The sequence below is a fragment of the Ictalurus punctatus genome, chromosome 7 (assembly GCF_001660625.3).
Source record: "Ictalurus punctatus breed USDA103 chromosome 7, Coco_2.0, whole genome shotgun sequence".
NCBI classification, from domain to species: domain Eukaryota; kingdom Metazoa; phylum Chordata; class Actinopteri; order Siluriformes; family Ictaluridae; genus Ictalurus; species Ictalurus punctatus.
In genome coordinates, this window is record NC_030422.2 from 28356183 (window position 1) to 28378501 (window position 22319).

General features: G+C 40.3%; 1 protein-coding gene across 1 annotated transcript in view; it reads right to left on the reverse strand.

Annotated features, from left to right (window-relative positions):
* Nucleotides 1-4073: 4073 nt before the first annotated feature.
* LOC108267314 (cadherin-2) overlaps nucleotides 4074-22319 on the reverse strand; it is a 103230-nt gene continuing 84984 nt past the window's right edge. Inside the window, exons 11-16 of the mRNA XM_017471329.3 lie at nucleotides 21462-21604; nucleotides 19420-19653; nucleotides 17273-17506; nucleotides 15025-15164; nucleotides 12631-12795; nucleotides 4074-5433 (exon numbers count right to left, since the gene is read on the reverse strand). Of these exons, the coding sequence (XP_017326818.1) occupies nucleotides 5227-5433; nucleotides 12631-12795; nucleotides 15025-15164; nucleotides 17273-17506; nucleotides 19420-19653; nucleotides 21462-21604 (1123 nt within the window). The 3' untranslated portion in view covers nucleotides 4074-5226. The remainder of the gene's footprint in view (nucleotides 5434-12630; nucleotides 12796-15024; nucleotides 15165-17272; nucleotides 17507-19419; nucleotides 19654-21461; nucleotides 21605-22319) is intronic.

The window sequence follows — 22319 nt, forward strand, 5'->3', positions numbered from 1 at the left end:
CCATTTAAATGGGCTCAAAACAGACCCTGGATTTGGTTTCAGTGGATTCCTTTTTAGTTTCGCATTCTCACATACTCTCCAAGGCTCCAGTTAAACTTTTAAAGTTTGAGAAGTTTCATTTTCCCTGTGTACTTTCCTTTTGAAAAAGAGAAAAAAAAGAAAAGAGGACGTGACCCCTGTATCTCTATAAATATCACCTAAAGATAAAACTCTGCACTAACCGATTGTCCTTAATATACTATATAAAGAGTTTCAGAAGTACGAAATGTGAGGTCTGTCTGATATGTCAGTCACGTTCATGTTGAAATAACCTCACACATCCCTAAATAGTAACCGCATGTCTTTTCTTGGTTAGTCATGAAATTGCACCGTACAAGCCTGAACCACAATGTAATGGTCTTTTAGCACTAAAAAGTAAATTTCCATTCCGGATGACTTTCTGACTCCATCGGCAGTTCTCACTCTCCCACTCCATTGTGCAACGGGGTGGACTTCCTGCGCTGCACATCATAATTTAGCTAAATGCCAGACAGCGATGGATCAGTCCTGTACTGATTACACAAAAGAAGGCCTGTATTATAATGTGTGCCTAGAGAAAAGCAGGACACGGGCACTTCTTTCCTGTCTGCTCGCTCTACTTTTAGTCCATTCATACAGATTGCTGCAAGGCAGAGCTGACAAGCCAGATGGATATAACTCATGAAAGAGCGGACAGCTAATATGCGAGGCTTTCTGTTATTGATTTCACTCCGACTCCGTGCCAAGGCGTCAGATTAAGGACAAGTGATTTTTCTTTACACCGGTTTAGCTCTTGAGAACGGTGGACTGTTGCTCCAGTTGTATATTTATCTTTTCAGTAATGCCAAGATGAATCACGATGGCTGCTTGAAGAACATTTAAGGGTTGTGTAAATATTTGAAGCCCTTCAATATATAATAACTTGTATGACCTAATGCTGCCTTCAAGTCCTCCACGGTACAGTACTTCACAACACCGAAATTGTAAGCATGATATGATGTATGGTATTCGGTAGAAACCAATCAACGGGTACAAAGTCTTCAAAATTGTACAGTCTACTTACAAAACAGAAAACGATTACAATCTTTGATTTATTAAAAATATATGATATCATACTTTGTGTCCATTTAGAGTTACGTTTACAGCTTCACAACTGACTGTTACTAAGCACTGACACTGGAGACTCCTTTCATAAATGTTCAATAAGCATCTCCTTACAGAAAAAACTCACCATACTAACTATAATATCCACCCGTACATCCATTTTTCATACCGCTTGTCCTACACAAGGTCGCGGAGAACACGGAGCATATAATGGCTGACTCTGCTCTCTGACCTCAGAATCCTCACAAGCTCGGAGATACAAAGAAGAGTTTTCCAGTACTGTAATATACATGTGACAATAAAGGCTTTCTTGTTTTGACATAACTATGATGTATGGTTGAATTTTAGCATCTGGTCAACGCTAGTCAAAAACGTGCAGAAGGAATTGTATGCCATATTATGTTATATATATATATATATATATATATATATATATATATATATATATATATATATATATATATATGTATATATATATAAATGTTATATAAACAAGTAGAGAGTAAACTTCCTTTAAAAAAGGTCATTCTTCAAGGTCTCCATAATCTACAGCTTTCTCCTGTAAGGGAAGTGAATCCTGCTGCATTTGTGATTACTACGCAATCGCCTGAAACAAATGGTGTATGAAGCTACAGTCTGGGCTAGAACCAAATCAGTCCCAGCCTCACTTCATCATATCGTTGTGTATTTTTCTAATGACCATAGGTGGTGCTGTTGCGCTTGGTTTTCACAAAAGTCCAAAATAATCCATTTTTAAGGCATTTGTTAAAAGCAAATAGTCTGATATAGTCTCATATTGATGTCTTTTTATCTTTGGAAGCCCATTTCATCCTGTTGAAACGGCCATCTGACTCTAGATGATTGCGTGTCATTGTGCTGCGTCAGTTTATTACACCCGAAAGTTTTATACGGATGTGTTTTTCTCCATACAGTTTTATTTCACTGATTTATGACTTCAATGCCAGTGTTTGGCTCCCTGTGGAAGGCTAAATCTCTTCTATTATTTATTCTGACAGACTCTGCCTACACAAATGACCAAAAACCTTCACAGTCACATAAACGCCTTTACAGCTAAACAGAATAGTAATAATTAATGTATAAACGAGTTAGTTGCATATTGGTAAAGATCCTTTGAGCACCATTTTGGCCTTTAGAACCTGACTTCATTTCAGTTCATTGTGTTGTTGTTGCTGAACTTCTAAGAACTTTAGGTTAATCCTTCCACTACATTATGACTTCTTTTATTTGGGCCATGATTCGGACTGTAGACTTGTTGTACGGTACGCCCACATTGTCAAATATCAACGTCTTGGATTTTTTTTTTCCTTACTAAAAACCCATGCAAACCTTTGCACTGTGTATATATATATATATAAGATGCGTACATTATTCATTTGCATTTTTTTTGTTTGTTTGTTTGTTTCCTTGAGTGGGCAGTCGTTGTTTTTCGAAGATGGCAGCCGGTGTCTCGTTCAAGCGTGTTCAGTAATTCGAAAAGATACAGATGTTAACCTTTTTGCTAGAGCTAGCTAGTGCTAGTGGGTGAGAATAGCTTGGCTTTACTAAGATAAATCAATGGAAAAAACTATATAGCGTGTATTTATATGGTGTTGAGCCACGAGGCACTTCCAGACCAGCTTCACGGTATCTTGGCACCTTGGAAGAGACCACGATAAATAGGTTTCATCAGGATACAAGTGTTTCATTATAGGATAAACCTGATCAATCAGATGAATTGAAGGGGACAAGTGGCAAAATATTTCTTTTCCTGAAAAATAAAATGACACTTGCTCCAGTGGCTAGTTTCAGCCCTTACAGAGAATACTGTATGCCTCAGATTTATACATTATAGCTCTGTCTTGGGTTTGGGAGTCTTACACATGGCTTTAAAGCACGTAAGATCTAGAAGCAACCAGCTGCCGTACACCGCTATTTGAACAGACTCTTTTTTTGTTCACTTTACAGAACACTACTTGTGGTTACGGCTCCCTCTTGATGACTGCGTTTGTAATTTCCAGCTCAGATCTAAGAGGATCCCTGTAACCCATGAGTCAGAGGCCTCGGGCTTTACACGCTGTGACCAAAAGGTCCGTAAGAACAGCAGTTTCCATGACACTGAGTTTTTCGAGGGCTGAGTCACAGACCAAAATGATTAAAACGAAGACGACGATCGAGTCCTTTGGACCAATTTAACCCCGAGAACCCGAAAACAAAAAGAACCCCCACGGCTTCCTAAAACAAAACACGAGTCAACTTTTCCCAGAATTCCCAAGTGAGTAGTTTATGACCGATAAGTCTGCAGTGTATGAGAAATCCCGTGGCCAAACCAAACCCTTATTTCTAGTAATATCTGCAATGTAACAGCTCATTTAGTATACCATGGCGTTGCTGAATTGTCAGTGTTGGTTGGTTAGAAGGTGTGGATTGTGTTTCTATAACGGCAGCAATGATTCAGTATAATTCAAATAACAGGTTCGTGTTAGAATTGTGTGACGCTGAAGTTTTCCGAAGCATTCGTGGAAGGAGTCTCCAGTGTCAGAGCTCCGCATCGAGGCTTGACGCTCGATGTACGAAGCAGAAAACACGGGAACGAACAAAACAAAGCGTTTAGCTCCAAAATTAGCCTTTTTATTCAGGTGTTTCGGGGTGAATAATTGGAATTCCAGTACATAAGATTATCCACAAAGTGTGTGTGTGTGTCAGAAACTTTTCCGGCTCTTAAAGCTGATTAAAACCAGCAACAATCACCGCCCTTAACCCCCAACCCAAACCCCCCCCACCCACCTCACCATCACCTTCGTCCCTTTTTGGTACAAATTTAACACTTGTGCTGATAATGTTACTCATTCTGTCCTGCTTTTGATTCTTTTCTTTTTTTTTTTTTTTTTTTTGTGGAGTAACTTTCTTACCATTATTCATTTTTTTGACTCTTTTATTTATTTTTTTCTTACAAAAAAAAAAAAAAACGACTTGTACCTTCCACATATCCTGCATCAGCTGAAATCGTTTTTAGCACTCCATACATACATTTTGGAAAGAGGTCCTTTTTTTTTTTTTTTTTTTTTTAAACCATCGTTGTGAAAAGATAAAAACATGCAAAAAAAAAAATGTCGTAACCTGATTTTTGCTTTTTTTTTTTTTTTTTTTTTTTTTTTACATTTACAAGATTGAAACCATTTTCGCACTTCTTTATCGACTACATCGAAAGTAAAAGAAGAAGAAATAAAAGAAATATGTACACATTTTTTTTTACAGTAGAGTAAAAACTGAGGGCATCAGATGGCGGCGAATGAAGTGCACATGAATGAGAGCGAGCAGAAAGGAAACGACTGCTGCCTATTTTTTTTTTTTTTTTTTTTGTAAAATGTAATACCACTTCAGAAAGCAAAGTAAAACTTTTTCTTGACAACTCCCTCCATCTGCAACCATCTACACATGTGACTTTCAATGGAAAACAAAAAATCGACATTTTTACTGTACTGTACACTGATCTTTCTTTGTTGATCTCTTCATAAATTCGTTAAATAACGAGTTTTTTTTTTGTAGATGGTAACCAGGAAAAAGAAACATCATGAAGCAGATCAGAAATTAACACTTTCTTGTCTTGAAACTTACTCCGAATGTCAGTACCATTAAAGCCTTGAACATACTACAAACTAATCCTTCAGATCAAAAAAAAAAAAATAAAAAAAAAAAATTGTACAAAAAGGCACGTTAAATCCCAGTGCTTCTGTACTGTAAAATTCAAGTCAGTGTAACTGAGCGCTTATGGTAGCCTACAATCCAAAAACAGTGACGTCATCTCTTCTTCTCTTCCCAGTCTCCCCTTCCGCTCATCTCCAAATCATCTTCAGTGCCAAAAGCCTTCAACAAGCATAAATCTGCCTACACTACAACACTGAGCCTAGGATTTTGTATATTTTGTCGATCATTTTTTATTTTTTTTTTTTTCATAATACATTTTAGTTTTCTGCTTAAATCCGTCTGTTCTCAAGGGGAAAATCGGTTGACAGAAGCTCAAGTCCTCATCCATCAGTCAGAATGGGGGTGGGGGTAGAGAAAAGCCAGGCATGTGTGTGTTATCTCCCTCGTTTTCGCTGCGCCTCACTCGTCCGAGCCTCCGTACATGTCGGCGAGTTTGCGGAATCGCGGTCCCCAGTCGTTGAGATAATCGTAGTCCTGGTCTCCGCCGCTGCTGGACGAGCTGATGGAGCTGAGCGAGCCGGCCGTCGAGCCGCTGCCCTCGTAGTCGAACACCAGCAGCGAGTCGTACGGTGGAGCCGTCGGGTCGCCGTCGGCCGCTTTCAGACCCTGCACGGACCAAACAAAAATAAAACGAGTTCAGCCCCAAAAAAAAACCAACAAACTTTCACATAAATAATTCATCTGTTCATTCTTACTTCCAACTTTTTCACCTTGGGTCAGATGTGTATTGTTCTGAAAGTTCTTGTGTATATGAGTAGAGTTGGTCATGGGGAGCTGAACTGCATATTAAGCTGCAACCAACACGAGGTTGAAAGTGTATGTTCTTAGCAACAACAACAACAACAAAAAAAACCCAGAAAAAAAACAGCTTGACATGAAGAAGCCTTAAAAACTCATCCTTGTATTACATTAGCAAGAAGTCTTCATTATTCAGCTCGTCTTTAACAATGTATATTAATGCAATTTACACAATTATGCTATTAGATTCTCTATTCTGATTGGTCAGAAGGTGTCGCAACAACTAACAAGGGGACTACTCAATACAAACAGACTAAAACCCTTCTGCGTAAACACTGATATCTTTCTGTATTCTGGGAGAAGATGATTATTTCTCTGTTTTTTTTTTTTTTTTTTTGAAAGGAGTCTCCAGTGTCAGAGCTTTGTAACAGGTTGACGCTGTCACTTCTCAGTTTTCCACCACTGTAAAACATACAATGTGCCACTTACCGAAAAATAAAAACGTCATCGGCGACAAATCGCTGCAGTGCAAGAGAAATAAAACAATTTCGGGTAAAAAAAACAAACAAACAAACAAACAAAAAAAAAAGCCCTTGCATTATAATAACATTGTTAAAAAAAAAAAAAGACTTACGGTTAAATATCTGTTAAGCTTAGACAGTAAATGTCTCAGATTTCACTTTAAGAGCTTAAGTAACGCATATTACTATTAGATGCACTTCGGATGTAACGGATCGCAAGCATAAGGACGAGAGCAGGAAGTCATTGCTTCTCGTTAAACCTGAGTCGTAAGAACTCTAGTCATGTCTCCAAATCCTCCTAAATTCCATCGAATGTCATGTTTAGTGCAAGGTTTTAGTTGACAGTCTTTACATACTGAGCACTAACACAACTTTGTCTGGAGTGTAACACGACGTGTGGGGAGGACAGGTCATCAGCAGGCCATGTTGCTCCCCCTAGCCTTCCCAATCCAACTCCCCCTCCCCCACTCCCTCCACGCTATGTACTACAATAAACTGTTATTCAGAAGTAGCTTGTCTCAAGTGCGTAAACCTGAAGCCCGAGAGTATCACTGTATCTATATTTCCGATCGGTATTTGCTTGAGAGGACCCGATTTGAAAGAAATGCCTCAGAGAATGTGCTTGGTTTTCTTTTTGTTTTTCTTTTTTCAATTGGTGGTATTAACTGGAGCACAAAGGGCCTTGAGGTCAGAATCCTGCATGCATCGTTCTTTCAAAAGCAGCACGAATACATGCACAGACTTTAACCCTGGCTTCTGTGTCAGTGGAAAAAGAATTTAAAACAGACAGCTTGATAAAGCGCTTGGACACGTAATGTCATGAGAGGAAAATTGGTTAAAAGCCGTCCTACTGTCTGGACACGAACAGTTACGTAGCATTAAAACATGGCAGCTAGCTAAAGCTACCTAACAAACGGTCTGTATTATTCAACGACCTTCACGGGGTTCCGCTCTTATCCCGACGGTAACTCTACAGTTATAGAGGTGAGTAATTGATTTCAAATAAGGTCTGACACTCGTCTACTCATTAGTTATAAACAAACAGCTCATGCGGACAAAATGGCGGATCGATCCTGTGACATTACGTGACGTGACCTCCCAAGCCTTAATATCGTCTCATTAGCTTGTTGTAAACAGCCCGATCCTGGAGCTGTGAGAAAAAGCACAAATGGGCGTCTCGTCCGTGCTCCAGGGGTCTGCTCGGCTCATTTTTAACCGACCTCCACTTTGCAGATTGAAAGGTCGAGACACGAAGCTTTCTCAGCATGGAAACTAATAATGATCTGAGGTGAACTGTGACCAGAACAGGATTCAGCTATTGGGGAAAAAATGATACCAAAAGCAAGGCCTGTTTTCAGCACTGAAATTAAACATTGTCCTTGGCTAAGAAAGAGTACCTTGAAAGACTAACTGTAACCAAGAGCAGCATGTTCTCTCACCATTGATGCTTCAGTAACGCTGCTAGCATACAATTACAGCTAAATCAACAATCGCTAAGCTGTGATTATTGTCCGTTTTTTAAAAAAAAATTGTTTTCGGATTTGTAAAGCGACCTTGAGCATGAAACTTTATATACAAGTGCTATATAAATAAAGCCTTCTCTTTTTGTTTGCTAGCAATTATTGAAAAACGACCTTCACCAACACGTCATGATATTGCCGAGCATGGTGAAGCAAAAGAATATTTTTTGCCAAATGATATGATCAATTGTTGTGGCGGGGAAGAGCCAAGTTAGGTGGGATTGAAGTAAACGGGATTTAAATGAGTATAGGAGATTATCAAAGATATACTGACTTTCCAATAAAATAAAAGCTAAAATAATTCATGAACATTTCAGAGAAATGTAGCTACATCTGTGTTCCTATCCTTGCTCTCTTCAACTGTCCAGTCTGGGTGAACCTGTGCCCACTGTAGCCTCAAATTCCTGTTCTTGGCTGACAGGTATGGCACTTGATGTGCTGTGAGATACTTTTCTGCTTATTTTCTGGTTATTTGAGCTACCGTAGCCTTCTTGTCAGCTCGAAACCAGTCTGGCCATTCTCATCTCTAGCTCTGTCTTCAACAAGGCGACTCCGCCAAGCAGAACTGCAACTCATTGGATGTTTTGTTGTTTGTTTTGTTTTTCGCACAATTCTGTGTGAACTCTACAGACTGTTTTGCATAAACAGCCCAAAAGATCTTCCCAGTGAAGGCACCGAGATGACATTTCCCCGCATGTTTATAGTACAAAATTGCCAGTATAAGTGGCTAAGGACCCTGTGCTCTCACTGCCATGACCCGGGGAAGGTCCTTCGTGGTCTAGTGGCTAATGACCCTGCATTCTCTGGGTTCAATTCCCTGGCAGGGAACCAACCCAGCCACTGGGGGTTGCACTCGGTGTCGGGGATTGCGTCAGGAAGGGCATCCGGCATAAAACCCGTGCCAAATCAAATGATCTGCTATGGTGGACCAATGATCTCCCTGACTGGAGCAGCCGAAAGAACAAAATCAAAGTGTGGGGAAAAATCAACATAGTTAAGCAAAATTATTAAAAGTTGTGATTGCATAGCTATTCATGTCTGTTGGTGTGAAGCCCCTAAATTAATTGTAGTGCACCCAGTCGCCATCAGAAGTCACATAATTGTGCCATGAAAATGTCAAATGTGGAAAAGTTCAAAGAAGGGGAATACTTATCCAAGTCAGTGTATCTACTAAACCCAACCATTCTTTCTTTCATGCCAGGTCTCTGGATCGGGGAGGAGAAGCAGAATTAGAAAGGCGCCACCATGCTGGGCAGGTAATGAGAAAATCGCCAGCGAGACGTAGCAACCGGCAGACATTTCCCCCTTCATCCCTGGCTCACCACAAGAGCCAGAGAGTTAGAGAAAGAGAGAGAGATGTTCTTGAGCAAAGTGCTCTGCACTTCAAAGATGAAGGGATAAGATAAATAAGCACCCATATATCAAGCCAAGGCCGTCTGTACCAGCTGGGCGAAGAGAGGGAGAAAATGAAACAAACTGTCCCTGCAGGGCCTTGGGAGAGAGTTTCTTTAAAGAAAATGGCAAAGTGGATTTGTTCGCTCAATTGTGAAGACAGAAAGACGTGAAGAACCTGGCACAGATTGAAATGAGCACCACTGACTCAGAGACATTCTCGCTCGAAAGACCTATTGAAAGATGCCCTTCTTACCTTAAAACATGTTTGAAAGAAACGAAAAAGAGGGATAGACTAGAGAGTGGCAGAGTTCCACTCTGCAAAACCCTTGGTAGTAAAAAGAAAAGAGGAAGAAAGCCAGTAAAATAAGGCAAGTGTAGAAAAAGTAAATGTAAACCGTGTCTCAGCACTAGTCGTAAAAAGAGAGAGCGGTGTATAAATACGTTCGACTCTCATACTGCCGGGCTTCCATCATTCTCGTAAAAGAGAATGAGCTTCAATTCTCTCAGACAGACAAGATAGAAAGTCAAGCTGCCATGGACGTAAATCACACGTCGTAAAAGAGTGCTTTGGTTGTGAGTTGAGGCACCTTCACATATCATGGTTGGTCATTTGAAAAGTCAGTCAAATGGCCTCCTCAAGTGACCACTTTGAGTTTTGAAAAATACCAGACAAGACCAATAGGTAAAGGTTTGGCTTGCAGGTCTAGTCGTTTTTGTCTCGTTCGTCTCATTAGAAGGCTAGCACCAAAACTCATGAAGCCAGCATCTATTTCAAACAGCTTCTCATGCACAGGGCAGCCGAGCACACTCTGAGCAAAGTGCTGTCTGCCCTCTTCCACATACCATGAGCTCAAGAATGCACATGATTGGCTACTGGCTAGAAGCCATCCCTTCCATCAAGAGACCACGGCCCATATTTCTCTCTCGGACTCCTGCCCATGGATGGCTACGACCTAACTAGGATTCCTACTCCTTTCTTATTAATCTGCTAAGATGTATATGCACTTATTGCTTGTTTAGAAACGTCATATAGTGTGGTTCTGAGTACGGGAGTTGGATTTGGACTAGTGGTCACACAGGATCTAAAATATATCGAGTATTCATGTTTCCCTGTAAACTGTAAACAATTCAGCGATTTCTGATATTTTCATTTGTTTCTTTTTCTCACAGCTCTCGAACACAATGTTGACAATGGTGCTATCAAGCAGTAGTGTTAGAATGTGAACGGTTTATGGTATCACATGGCTTTTGTGACTCAGGTCCCTGGCTCAAATTATATTTGTAAATGAAAAGGCCCATGAACTGAGCTGCATCCCCCAGCCCAGTACATCCTGACGGGTAATAACGACGCTTTCTGTGGCTCTGAGCTGCGTTTTTCTGGTTTTCTGTATTCTAGTTTTCAGTCCAAGTCATGTCTTTCGCTGTTTCCTGGTTCTGACCCCTGCCTGCTTGGTTTTCTTTTTTTTTATAGTGTGAGTACAGATTGGCTCACACTCAGTTCCCTACAATGAACCTCAACTATGATTCTTGGAAAAAAAACTAAATAAAGAGACTGCAATTATGGCTAAGTGCCTCTGGCTTCTGAGTGTTGAGTGACTCAATGTGGAGAAAAAAAGGAAAAAAAAGAATAATTGTGTTGTGAGAATCAGTAAATAGTCAGTGTATCATAAAAAAACCCATCTCTGATATCACCTGAGAATGTGTGTGTTTGTGTGTGTGTGTGTGTGTTGGCAGAGTTGGGTATAACGCGTTACAAAGTTTTACTGTATTCTAATGACTTTTTCTGAGAACGTAGTAAAGTAACGCATTACATTTTAAAATTATGTAATTTGATTACAATAAATAAACTGATGTCAATAAATTACGTTACTTACATTACAAATTTATTGTTAAACAATATAAACTAAAATGCATTTTTTTTTAAACCAGTAAAGGGGTTGGAACTGAAACAGTAACATCCTCTGATGCTGAGTAGGAAAACAAGGTGTGTAAATGTCTGAGTTCCAGTTTACGTGAACATGATATGAGCAGAGCGTAAGGACAGATAATCTACTTCGCAATATTCTACTTAGTCATTTATTTATTGAGGAAAATGATCCAATATTACATATCTGTGAGTGGGAAAAGTATGTGAAGCTTTGTTTTCAGTATCTGGTGTGACCCGCTGTGCAGCAATAACTGCAGATAAATGTTTGTGGTAACTGTTGATCGGTCCTGCACATCGGCTTGGAGGAGTTTTATCCCGTTCCTCAGTGCAGAACAGATTCAACTCTGAGATGTTGGTGGGTTTCCTCATATAAACTGCTGCTTCAGGTCTTTCCACAACATTTCTATTGGACTAAGGTCAGGACTTTGACTTGGCCGTTCCAAAACATGAACTTTATTCTTCTTTAGCCATTTGTTGTTAGAACGACTCGTGTGTTTAGGATTGTTATCTTGCTGCATGACCCACTTTCTCTTCAGATTCACTTCACAGAAAGATTTTCCTTTAGAATTCTCTGGTATAATTCACAATTCATTGTTCCATCAATGATGAAGTCGTCCTGGACCAGATGCAGCAAAACAGTTCCAAACCATGACACTACCACCACCATGTTTCACAGATGAGATACGGTTCTTATGCTGGAATGCAGTGTTTTCCTTTCTCCAAACTTAACCCTTCTCATTCAAATCAAAAAGTTCTATTTTGGTCTCATCTATCCACAAAATATTTTACCAACAGCCTTCTGGCTCGTCCACGTGATCTTTAGCAAACATCAGAAGGGCAGCAATGTTATTTTTGTAGAGCAGAGGCTTTCTCCTTGTAACCCTGCCATGCACACCATGGTTGTTCAGTGTTCTCCTGATGGTGGACTCATGAACATTAACATTATCCAATGTGTGAAGTCTTTAGTTACTTAGAAGTTACCCTGGTTCCTTTGTGACCTCGCAGACTATTACACATCTTGCTCTTGGAGAGATCTTTGTTGGTCTCCACTCCTGTGAGGGTAACAATGATCTTGAGTTTCCTCCAATTTGTACACAATCTGTCTGACTGTGGATCGGTGGAGTCCAAACTCTTTAGAGATGGTTTTGTAACCTTTTCCAGCCTGATGAGCATCAACAACTCTTTTTCTGAGGTCCTCAGAAATCTCCTTTGTTCGTGCCATGAACACAAACATGTGTTGTGAAGATCAGACTCTGATAGATCCCTGTTCTTTAAATAAAACAGGGCGCTCACTCACACCTGATTATCCTCCCATTGATTGAAAACACCTGCCTCTAATTTCACCTTCAAATTAACTGCTAATCCAAGAGGTTCACATACTTTTGCCACTTACAGATATGTAATATTGGACCGAGTATAATATTTTTGTGTGTGTGTGTGTGTGTGTGTGTGTGTGTGTGTGTGTGTGTGTATGGTGGTGGGGGGTGGGTGGGGTGGTCTTGGTGTTATATCTTGATGGGGCACCAAATGTTCCCACAAGGATATGAGTCCCTGAACTTGTGAGGACATCTGGCTGGTCCTCATTAACCCAAGAATGCAGCTTTTATTTAAAAAAAAAAAAAACAACAAAACAACTAAATTAAAACGGATTACTGAGAAAAAGAAATGTGTAGGTGTTTGCATGTCTGCATGTGTGTGTTACCTCATTGATGAAGTCTCCGATATCTCCGGGGTGTGGAGCAGCCGATCTGACCGGGTACTGAGGCTCCGGGTGAAGCGGTCTCTCGTCCAGTCTGCGGATCCCGACGGGCTTCACACACTCCGGATCCATAGTGTCCGGCTGCTGCAGCTGACTCAGATCATAATCCTACACGCACATACATACTCATAGTTAGCTTCTCTAGGCTAATTGTGCTTCAGGCCCAAAGCTCCAGCTCTCCGTAAACTTACTGTAATCCCATTAACATCGCTATTGCGATAGGATTAGACCAGCTCTGCTGAGGACCTGGGCATCGTGGGATAGTGGAGAACTGGAGCAGCAGGCTTTTCAGTGACTCAGCATGGTTTTAACAAGAGGAGCTGAACTGAATTAATCCTGTTAAAAGTCGAGTTTTATGTTGAACAAAAAAACAAACAAACAAAAAGGCAGGTAGTGTTGGTGCTCGACTCCACTCTCACACATACGGTATGCTAAGCTTATATATGTACTGTATGTTTTAAACACTAGCATCATCAGAAGCACTTTTCTACACTTCCATTTCAGGTCCTCACTTGGTTCATCCCAACCCTGTGACCCCTCACAGTGGTTTGATCTCCCAGCTTGGATTGAGGCACACTCACCTACTCACAAATCTAAGCACTAAACCCCCACCTCCGTGTTCCTGCACCAGCCAGCACCGGATTAGCAGCTAAACTGTCAGATATCTCAGATACAGTGTGTTCATTCCACTCACTTTGACACACAGTTCCAGCTTAGGAATTGTGCTTAGGTACAATCCAACCATCCATTCGTCTGTCTATCCATCTATCCAACCAGCCCTCCAGCCATCCACCTACAATCAAGCCTTCTAACCATCTATTTACCCATTCATCCATCTATCTATCCACTCAACTCAAATCTGGAATTCGCCCATGCGTTCAACTAGTGATCATTTCAAACACCAATTCAATCACATCGTCCAACACGGCACCCACCGATCCATCCATCCATCTATCAGAGCATCTATTAATCAATCTATTCAACCATCCTCTAGCCATTCCGACAACTATGTCTCTATCCATCCATCCATCCATCATGACATCTATGTATGTATCCATCCATCCATCAATCCATCCATCCATCATAACATCTATTTATCCTTCAGTGCATCCATCCTTCAACCATCCCAGCATCTATTAATCATCTAAAAACAGCACCGACTTTCGGATGAGACGTTAAACCGAGGTCCTGACTCTCTGTCGTAATTATAAATTATAAAGAGTAGGGGTGTAACCCCGGTGTCCTGATGAGATTCCCCCATTGGCCCTTCTCTATTATGGCCCCCTAATAATCCCCAACTCTGAATTGGCTACATCACTCTCTCCTCTCCTCTCCACTAATAGCTGGTGTGTGGTGAGAGTTCTGGAGCACTATGGCTGCCGTCACATCATCCAGGTGGATGCTACACACTGGTAGTGGTTGAGGAGATCCCCAAGCCCCCCCCACACCCATCAATGTAAAGCGCTATATAAATCTATTCACCCATCCTCCATCCATTCTATGTATCTATCCATCCATTTATTCATCATGACCTCTATCCATCCATCCATCCATCACCTCATCTATCCATCCCCCCGCCCATCCATCCTTCACAGTATCCATCTACTCAAACAGATATGTATTTATGCTTCCATGCATCTAACTACAATCGACTCATCCTTTCAACCATCCTTGCATCCTTCCAACCACTCATCCATCTATCCATCCATCCATAAAGCACCCGTTATAAATTCAACGTCACTGTGGCTTTATAGTTATTTATTTTAATATTTATTTTAAGTGTGCTGCATGTTCAAAATCACTCCATCTACTAAAACCTTTTTATCAACTTCACTTCTAGTCTCAGCACGACAGCAAGGAGGGAGAGAGCTGGAGAGGGAAAAAGATGTAATGCACTGCTGTCTCTGACAGGCACTGCAAATGTTCTTATTTCTTTAGTCTTGTTCTTTCTCTGCTCTTCCTCCAGCACACACACACACAAACACACACACACACACACACACACAAACACACACACACACACACACATCTTCCTGCACCACGAGTTTCTCTCCACACCTCGGAAAATGTACAATCACTGAATTCATTCAAACGATAGGAAATCTGTTAGTGTGTGCGTTCTTTTATCTGCTTGCTGCTGAAATCACTCTCTGCATCTGGAGTGTATCTGTAGAGGAAAAGTGAAACTTGTACTGTATATACTATAGGTGTGTGTGCTGAACTGTGAATCAAGCTCGGAAATAAGTTTGTTGTTTGTTTTTTTAAAAGAAGAAGAAAAGGATTGATTGGTTAATTGATTGTGTGTGTGTGTGTGTGTGTGTGTGTGTGTGTGTGTACCTGGTCCTCCTCGCCACCTCCTTCCTCGTCGTATTTAAGGATGTTGTCTCGGACGTCATCCTCGGGGTCAATCAGCAACTGTTTGGCCTGACGCTCTTTATCCTTCCTCTTCATCCACATCACAAACAACAGGACCAGGACTAGAGAGAGAGACAGAGAGAGATGGAGAGAGAGAGAGAGAGAGAGAGAGACAGAGAGAGATGGAGAGAGAGAGAGAGAGAGACAAAGACAGGGAGGTGGGAGAGAGAGACAAAGATGGGGGAGAGAGAGAGAAAGATGGGGAGAGAGAGAGAGAGAGAGAGATAGATAGATAGATAGAGAGAGAAAGAGAGAGTGAGTGTGAGAGGTACAGAGACGGAGAGGGACAGAGAGAGATATAGATAGATAGAGAGAGACAGAGAAAGAGAGACAGATGGAGTGAGAGAGAGAAAGAGAGAGAGAGAGAGAGAGAGAGAGAGAGACAGAGATGGGGGAGAGAGAGAGATGGAGAGAGAGAGAGACAGATGAAGTGAGAGAGAGAGACAGAGATGGAGAGAGAGAGAGACAGATGAAGTGAGAGAGAGAGAGACAGATGGAGAGAGAGAGAGAGAGACAGAGACGGGGGAGAGAGAGATGGAGAGAGAGAGAGACAGATGAAGTGAGAGAGAGAGAGACAGATGAAGTGAGAGAGAGAGAGACAGATGAAGTGAGAGAGAGAGACAGAGATGGAGAGAGAGAGAGACAGATGGAGAGAGAGAGAGAGACAGAGACGGGGGAGAGAGATGGAGAGAGAGAAAGAGACAGATGAAGTGTGAGAGAGAGAGAGACAGAGATGGAGAGAGAGAGAGACAAATGGAGAGAGAGAGAGAGACAGAGACGGGGAGAGAGAGAGAGATAGATAGATAGATAGATAGATAGATAGATAGATAGATAGATAGAGAGGGATGGAGAGAGAGGGAGACAGATGGAGAGAGAGAGAGAGACGGAGAGAGAGACAGACGGGGAGAGAGAGATAGATAGATAGATAGAGAGAGAGGGAGGGAGAGACGGAGAGAGAGATTTTGATAAACATCTGTGTTCTGTAAATATTTATAAGAAGGCCAGAATAAAGGCGTAACCATACTGCATGGCTTCACCTCAAGCGTCAGTAATGTAATAATGCCTGTGTTCAGAGTCGCATAAACACTGCGCTGTTAAACTTTGAGTGCAACCTTTACACTTAACGCCATGTAAACAAGTAAAAGCCTCAAATACATAGAGAGAAAACACAGGATTCCACGTTTCTCTACTATGTATTGTTTTATTTTTATTAAAAACTACTCTAATAATACTCATACTGTTTAATGGGTCTGTTACAAAAGGGAAATACTTTTGAACAAATCTGTAATGCATGTACTCCATTATAAGTAATGGAATGTTTTTTGTACCTAATAGATATAGTAGCTAGTACGGAAGTATCATTACATCATAAAATGCCACAGCCAATCAAGTTCCAGCATGCAAATACAGGGATTTGTTGTTGAGATTTCTAACAGTCATACACCTCAAATCTGCATTTTTCCGTGACGCTGACTTTGTTAACTGTCTACACGTACACTTTTCTTATGGTTTATGTCCTGTCTCCGCCCCTGTAGTTTCATCGGTTGTTTCCTGTTTAGCGTCCTCATTGTTCTCGGCTGTCTTGTGTTTCACCCGTGATTACGTTTGTCATTTAAACCCCTCGTGTATCTCGTACGTCGCAAAGTATTGAGTGTTATCATCGTACCGAGCGTTTGCGCCCCGTTCCTCGTTTTGTCTTCGCTCTCGTTTCTCGTTACGTGTTTTTGCCTTGCCTGTTTTATGCCCGTTTGCAGATCGCCTGACCCCGTTGCCTGTTTCTGACCACGCGTTTTTGCGTCACAATTTTGGATTTGTCTGCCCGCCTCTCTTAAATAAAGCTCTTATCTGTATTTGCATGCATCCTAACCTCCATCACGTTCACTTACGTGACGAATCACACAACTTACGTGCGTGAATCTGTTGTCTTTTTTTTTAAAAAGGATAATACTACATCTGTGATGCGCTACAGTTTACAGTAAAAACAAAACAAAAACAAACAAAAAAAACGAAAGCTTTATTTGTATTAGTGAAGAAAGAGGAGGTCATCTGGGACAAGAAATGTAACTGTGCTGAAATGAAATGAAACAGGTTCAAGACAATACTGTAAATAAGTAACACCCCGGTCATGTATTATACGCCTGTTCTGATCTCTTCAGGTCTTTCCACTCACTGAGAAGGATGATGATGCAGAGCAGGATGGCGATGATGGCGCCGGTGCCCAGTCCGGCAGCCACGAGGAACTCCTGATCAGTACAGTCTCCGTTTTGATCACACTGACACACCTTGACGCGCAGGTAGGACGTGTTGGACATGGGCAGGTTGCCGGAGTCGGTGATGTGGATCGGGATTTCGTAGATGCCTCTCTCTAGGAAGCCGATCCTCAGGTTCAGCTGGGCGTGGTCACCTGAAACCGTGGAAAAAATATATAGCTTGTCATGTGACCGACTTTCCTGCGGTGGGAAAACGTACTGTTACAAAGCGCTGACGCCGGAGACTCCTTCCCATAAAGTAAACATATACTTACACTACATGTGTTTTTCTTTGTTAGGTCATTTTGGGGAAAAAAAAAAGGTTTATTATTAGTTTTAGATTATATGGAGGGTCTGTGGTACAAGTCCCTGTGAATGAGCTGTTATGAAAAAAAAAACAAAAACAACAACAGCTTCTTTATACACGGCGAAGAAATAAATAAATAAACCAATCCATTTCCATCCATTAACTTCCTACATGAAGTGATTGTGCTTTAATTAATCACACATCTGATCGCGTAACTGATGTGCAATTAGGCAGGAATGTCTGAGGGTTTCGTGCCGGAGCAGAAGGCCATGAATGTGGAGGAATACATGTGTAATGTGTAAAGGATTAGGGGCAGGCGGATTAGACGGAAAGCTGTTTTATCCCTAAGCTGCATTATTGGGAGATCGGTGGATTAATAAGCTGCGAATCTAAATCCTTTGCCACTCTGGAAGCTGCAGAAATGTCACCGTTTGATGACAAATCAGCAAAATCTGTTTTTTAGACACTATTCGGAGAAGTCACGGCAAAAAGGAAAGCGCTTTGTGCTCTCTGACCAGCTTTTGAATTAGTATTTGTCCAGTCTGTTCTCTTGTGTGGCACTGAGCGTCTGTCTCTGTGCTCTGTTCTCCACTCGAGCCATCTGTCCTCGTTAGGCTGAGACCAGATTTCCAAAAAAACAAAAACAACGACAAAAAACAGTGCAGAATTGACATCATATTCATAATCAAGAGAGTGCTGCTCTCGCAAACACCTCACCATCCGATGCGCTGATTGTGAAACATTTTTTTGATCTCAGATATTACTTTTTCTTTTTTTTTAATGGCATTTGGCACATCTATAACTCAAAGGGGGTTTGGAGATATCTCAAAGTGTTGCGTAAAAGTCAGAGCTTCACCTAGTTTTTTTTTTTATTAAAAAAAAAATAATAATAAAAAAAACTTTTAAGGACTTTTAAAAAAAAATCTAATTTCAGTTTTCTTTCTTTCTTTCTCTTCTTCTTCCTATTATTATTATTATTATTATTATTATTATTATTATTATTATTATTATTATTATCACTATTATTATTATTATCGTCATATGCTACTTCAAGAACTTAAATATATTTTTTGCTTTTAAATTTTTATATCTTGCTGTTTTCTTAAATATTTCTGATGTTTCATTATTATTATTATTATTATTATTATTATTATTATTATTATTATTATTATTATTCCATCATTAATGCTCTCATCAATGCTCTAATAATATATTAATAATGTTACTATTTTTTAAAAAATAGTAACTATATGATTTGTTTGTTTTTATATTTTTTTAAATCTCTTTTTCAGAGTTTTTGCTTCTAATATTTAATGGCCTGCTTTTTGCTTAGTATTCATTTCTCCTATTATATTTTTTTATTATATTCCTGTTATTTGCTGTAGCAAGAGAAATGTGCATTGTGTATAAAATATATTATTATTATTATTATTATTATTATTATTATTATTTAGTTTTTTATTCCTAGTTTGTATGCCTACTGTGCACATTCGACACCTGTACTTGACAATGGTTTGTTCAAATGTTACAAATGAATTAAAAAACAAAAACCTGTCAGTCAAATAGAAGTGACAAATTTAAATAAGCATAAAAAAAAAATCACTGATATGTTACATAACATTATGTAAGATTTTATATAAGATTTTCTGTAAACATGGACAAACATGACCAATTAAAAAAAGATATATTTTAGAACATTAGTGTGCCTTATATTATCACATAGTGCTAATAACGATGTGTGTGTGCGTGTGTGTTGCTCACCATTGATGCGTGTGAGAGTCCAGTTCCTCCTGATGTCACTGGGCCGTGGAGGCAGCTCGAAGGCGAAGGGTCCGGCGTTGGGGTTCAGGTCTCCGTCCAGCGCCGTGATGTTGATGCTGTTAGTTTCGGGTTTCTCGCACATCTCGACCTCGTGAGGGAACACCTGAGGAGCGTTATCATTAATGTCGCGCAGCAGGATCTGCAGGGTGCCCGTCCCACTGGCTGGAGGAATGCCTGCACAAACACACCAATTAAAACCCACATGGTATATATGTAAACAACGTCGGGGTAAACGAGCTAACTGCCCTCCACTCAGAACAGCTGGAACTGACTGGTGCTGTGCGTTCCCTGTGGTCTCGGTTTCATAACCATATGCAATTTGGTAAACTCATTTTCTCACTCCACCGCAGCACAGCGAGGATAACCAACCGCTTCTCACATTATCCTGCGTTCTGCGAATGTACAGTTTGTATCGTGTATAGCGCCGCCGGTGATACATGCTGCATGTTAAAGCAGAACGTGTGCGGTAAGAAGCTTTTGCTGTTTAGGCCACAGAGAAAGCCACCGTGCTTGGCCAACGCTGCGCCATCTCTAACCACAAATCTTTTTACTGGAAGAGGCTTTGTCATTACTGGCCTCAGCTCGTGCTCCAAATGCTGCCAGTGAACCAAACAGCGCCTTGTTTACAAAGTGAGCCATTCATTTCCATTCCTGACCGAATTGAATAAATCACTCGCGAGAGATTAATAAAACGAAATCGTTCACCTCGTTTAACACCGGGGTGATTCTGGATACCGTAACTTAAGCACTGCAAAAATCCCAGCATGCACCGAGTGCCGGCCAACGTCCGTCGCTCTCATCGGTCTTCCTAAACGACGCGGTGAATCCTTTCTGAGCCGGATGACCTGTGTTTGAAATTTGTCCCCACTCCAATCAGCCAATCAGCGGTGGCGCTTTTTTAACAGCTTGGAAATGGAGGTCATGAGTGCAGGAATAGAGAACTTGCCCAAAGCTCTGACTCTTCAGAAAGAGGTCACGCTAACTCATCAGCGGCACGCTCTAGCGTTTAACCGCATCGGCGTTGCTACTAAAGTGAACGAATCCACGGGGTGCATGCTCGCGCGTTCACCTTGCTTAAGGTGTCTCTGTCGCTGATGCTAAATATGGCGCTGCGCTCGCACCTCCTGGGTGAGAAACCTGAGAACACCTCTGATGTGTAGAGGAGGAGAGCGTGAGCAATATGTCTGGGCAGAGCTCGAGAGCTCAGCATTGCCCTTGTTTTTCAGCACAGATAAACATTTCACCTGGAAAAAAAAAAAAAAAGACGCCATGAGTCAGTGTGAGTCAAGAGAGATAAAATAATTACACGTAGCGGTTCGGATGAGCTGGAGCGAAAGTGGTCTGAGTCAAGCTGACAGACCTGCTGAATCATCCGTCAGTGAGGAAATGGGAGGAAGAAGATGAGAGGAGGTTTTAAAGGAATCAAATGCCTTCTTTTTAACCATGTTGGTTTATGTTCCTGCTGATATTTTGCATAATTCATGAGATTCAATCATCCAGAAAGATTTTATTGTTATTGTGAAATCTCTTCTTTAAAATGCAGTGATTTTTTTTTTTCTGCATCTATATTAAACTGTATGTGTGGGTGTGGATTAAAAATAAATAAATAAATAAATAATAACAAAAAACGCCTAGGGATGCAGGAAAAAATATCTAGGGAGTAAAAAAAATGTGTTTTAATTAATTAGCATTTTTATTTATTTATTTATTTATTGCTTAATTGTTTCATCTAAGGAAAACACAACATCCTTGTCGATACGCATATAATACTTTCATATTTTATGTTATTTGTCTTAGATATTTATTGGCAGCTAATTTTTTTCTGGAGTGATGTCATATTTAATGACAGATTAATTAATAGTAGAGATTTTTCCCCCAAAAAAACTATTATTTAGGTATTATGTTTGAATTTTTTTAGTTTAATACTCAATGGTAATTTTTTAAACATAGTAGTGACTGTACAAGTCGTGTTTCAAACTTACCGTTATCGGTGGCGAGGAACGTAGCGTTATACAGGTTATTCTGAACATACGGAGACTCTCGGTCCAGAACAGCGATGGTGGTGATGCGTCCGTTGTTTGGGTCGATTCTCAGCCAATCAGCTGGGTCTGAGAGTTTCGAGTATCTAAGACAGAAAGAATGTTTGAATTGATGTCCGTTCTACTGTTAGTTCAACTTCAAAAGGAGACCATTTGTTCTTGGGTTCTGCATTGAATTTGTGATTTGTGATGGCAGAATGAACCAAAGCATGCTTTAGGGTGCTGGATTGTTTAATAGGTTGTTTAATTTCATGCAAGTTCAAGTTTCCATAACAACCCACGTCTAAGTACATCGAACCAACCAATTAAGGATTTCCACCAACAAATGAAGAATTTCCAAACAACAAATTAAGAATTTCCATGTCCAACATACAAATTAAGAATTTCAACCTCCAACCAAAAAATGAAGAATTTCCAACAAACAAATTAAGAATTTCCAAACAACTAATTAAGAATTTCCAACAAAAATATTAAGACTTTCCATCCTCCAACCAAATAATTAAGAATTTCCACCTCCAACCAACAAATTAAGAATTTACAACAAACAAATTAAGAATTTCCAACAAAGAATTTCCACCTCCAACAAATTAAGAATTTCCAACAAAGAATTTCCACCTCCAACAAACAAAGAATTTCCACCTCCAACAAATTAAGAATTTCCAACAAACAAATTAAGAATTTGCAACAAATAAATTAAGAATTTCCAACAAACAAATTAAGAATTTCCACCTCCAAGAAATTAGGAATTTCCAAACAACAAATTAAGAATTCCCATTTGATGAACTTGAAACGTTTCCCGAT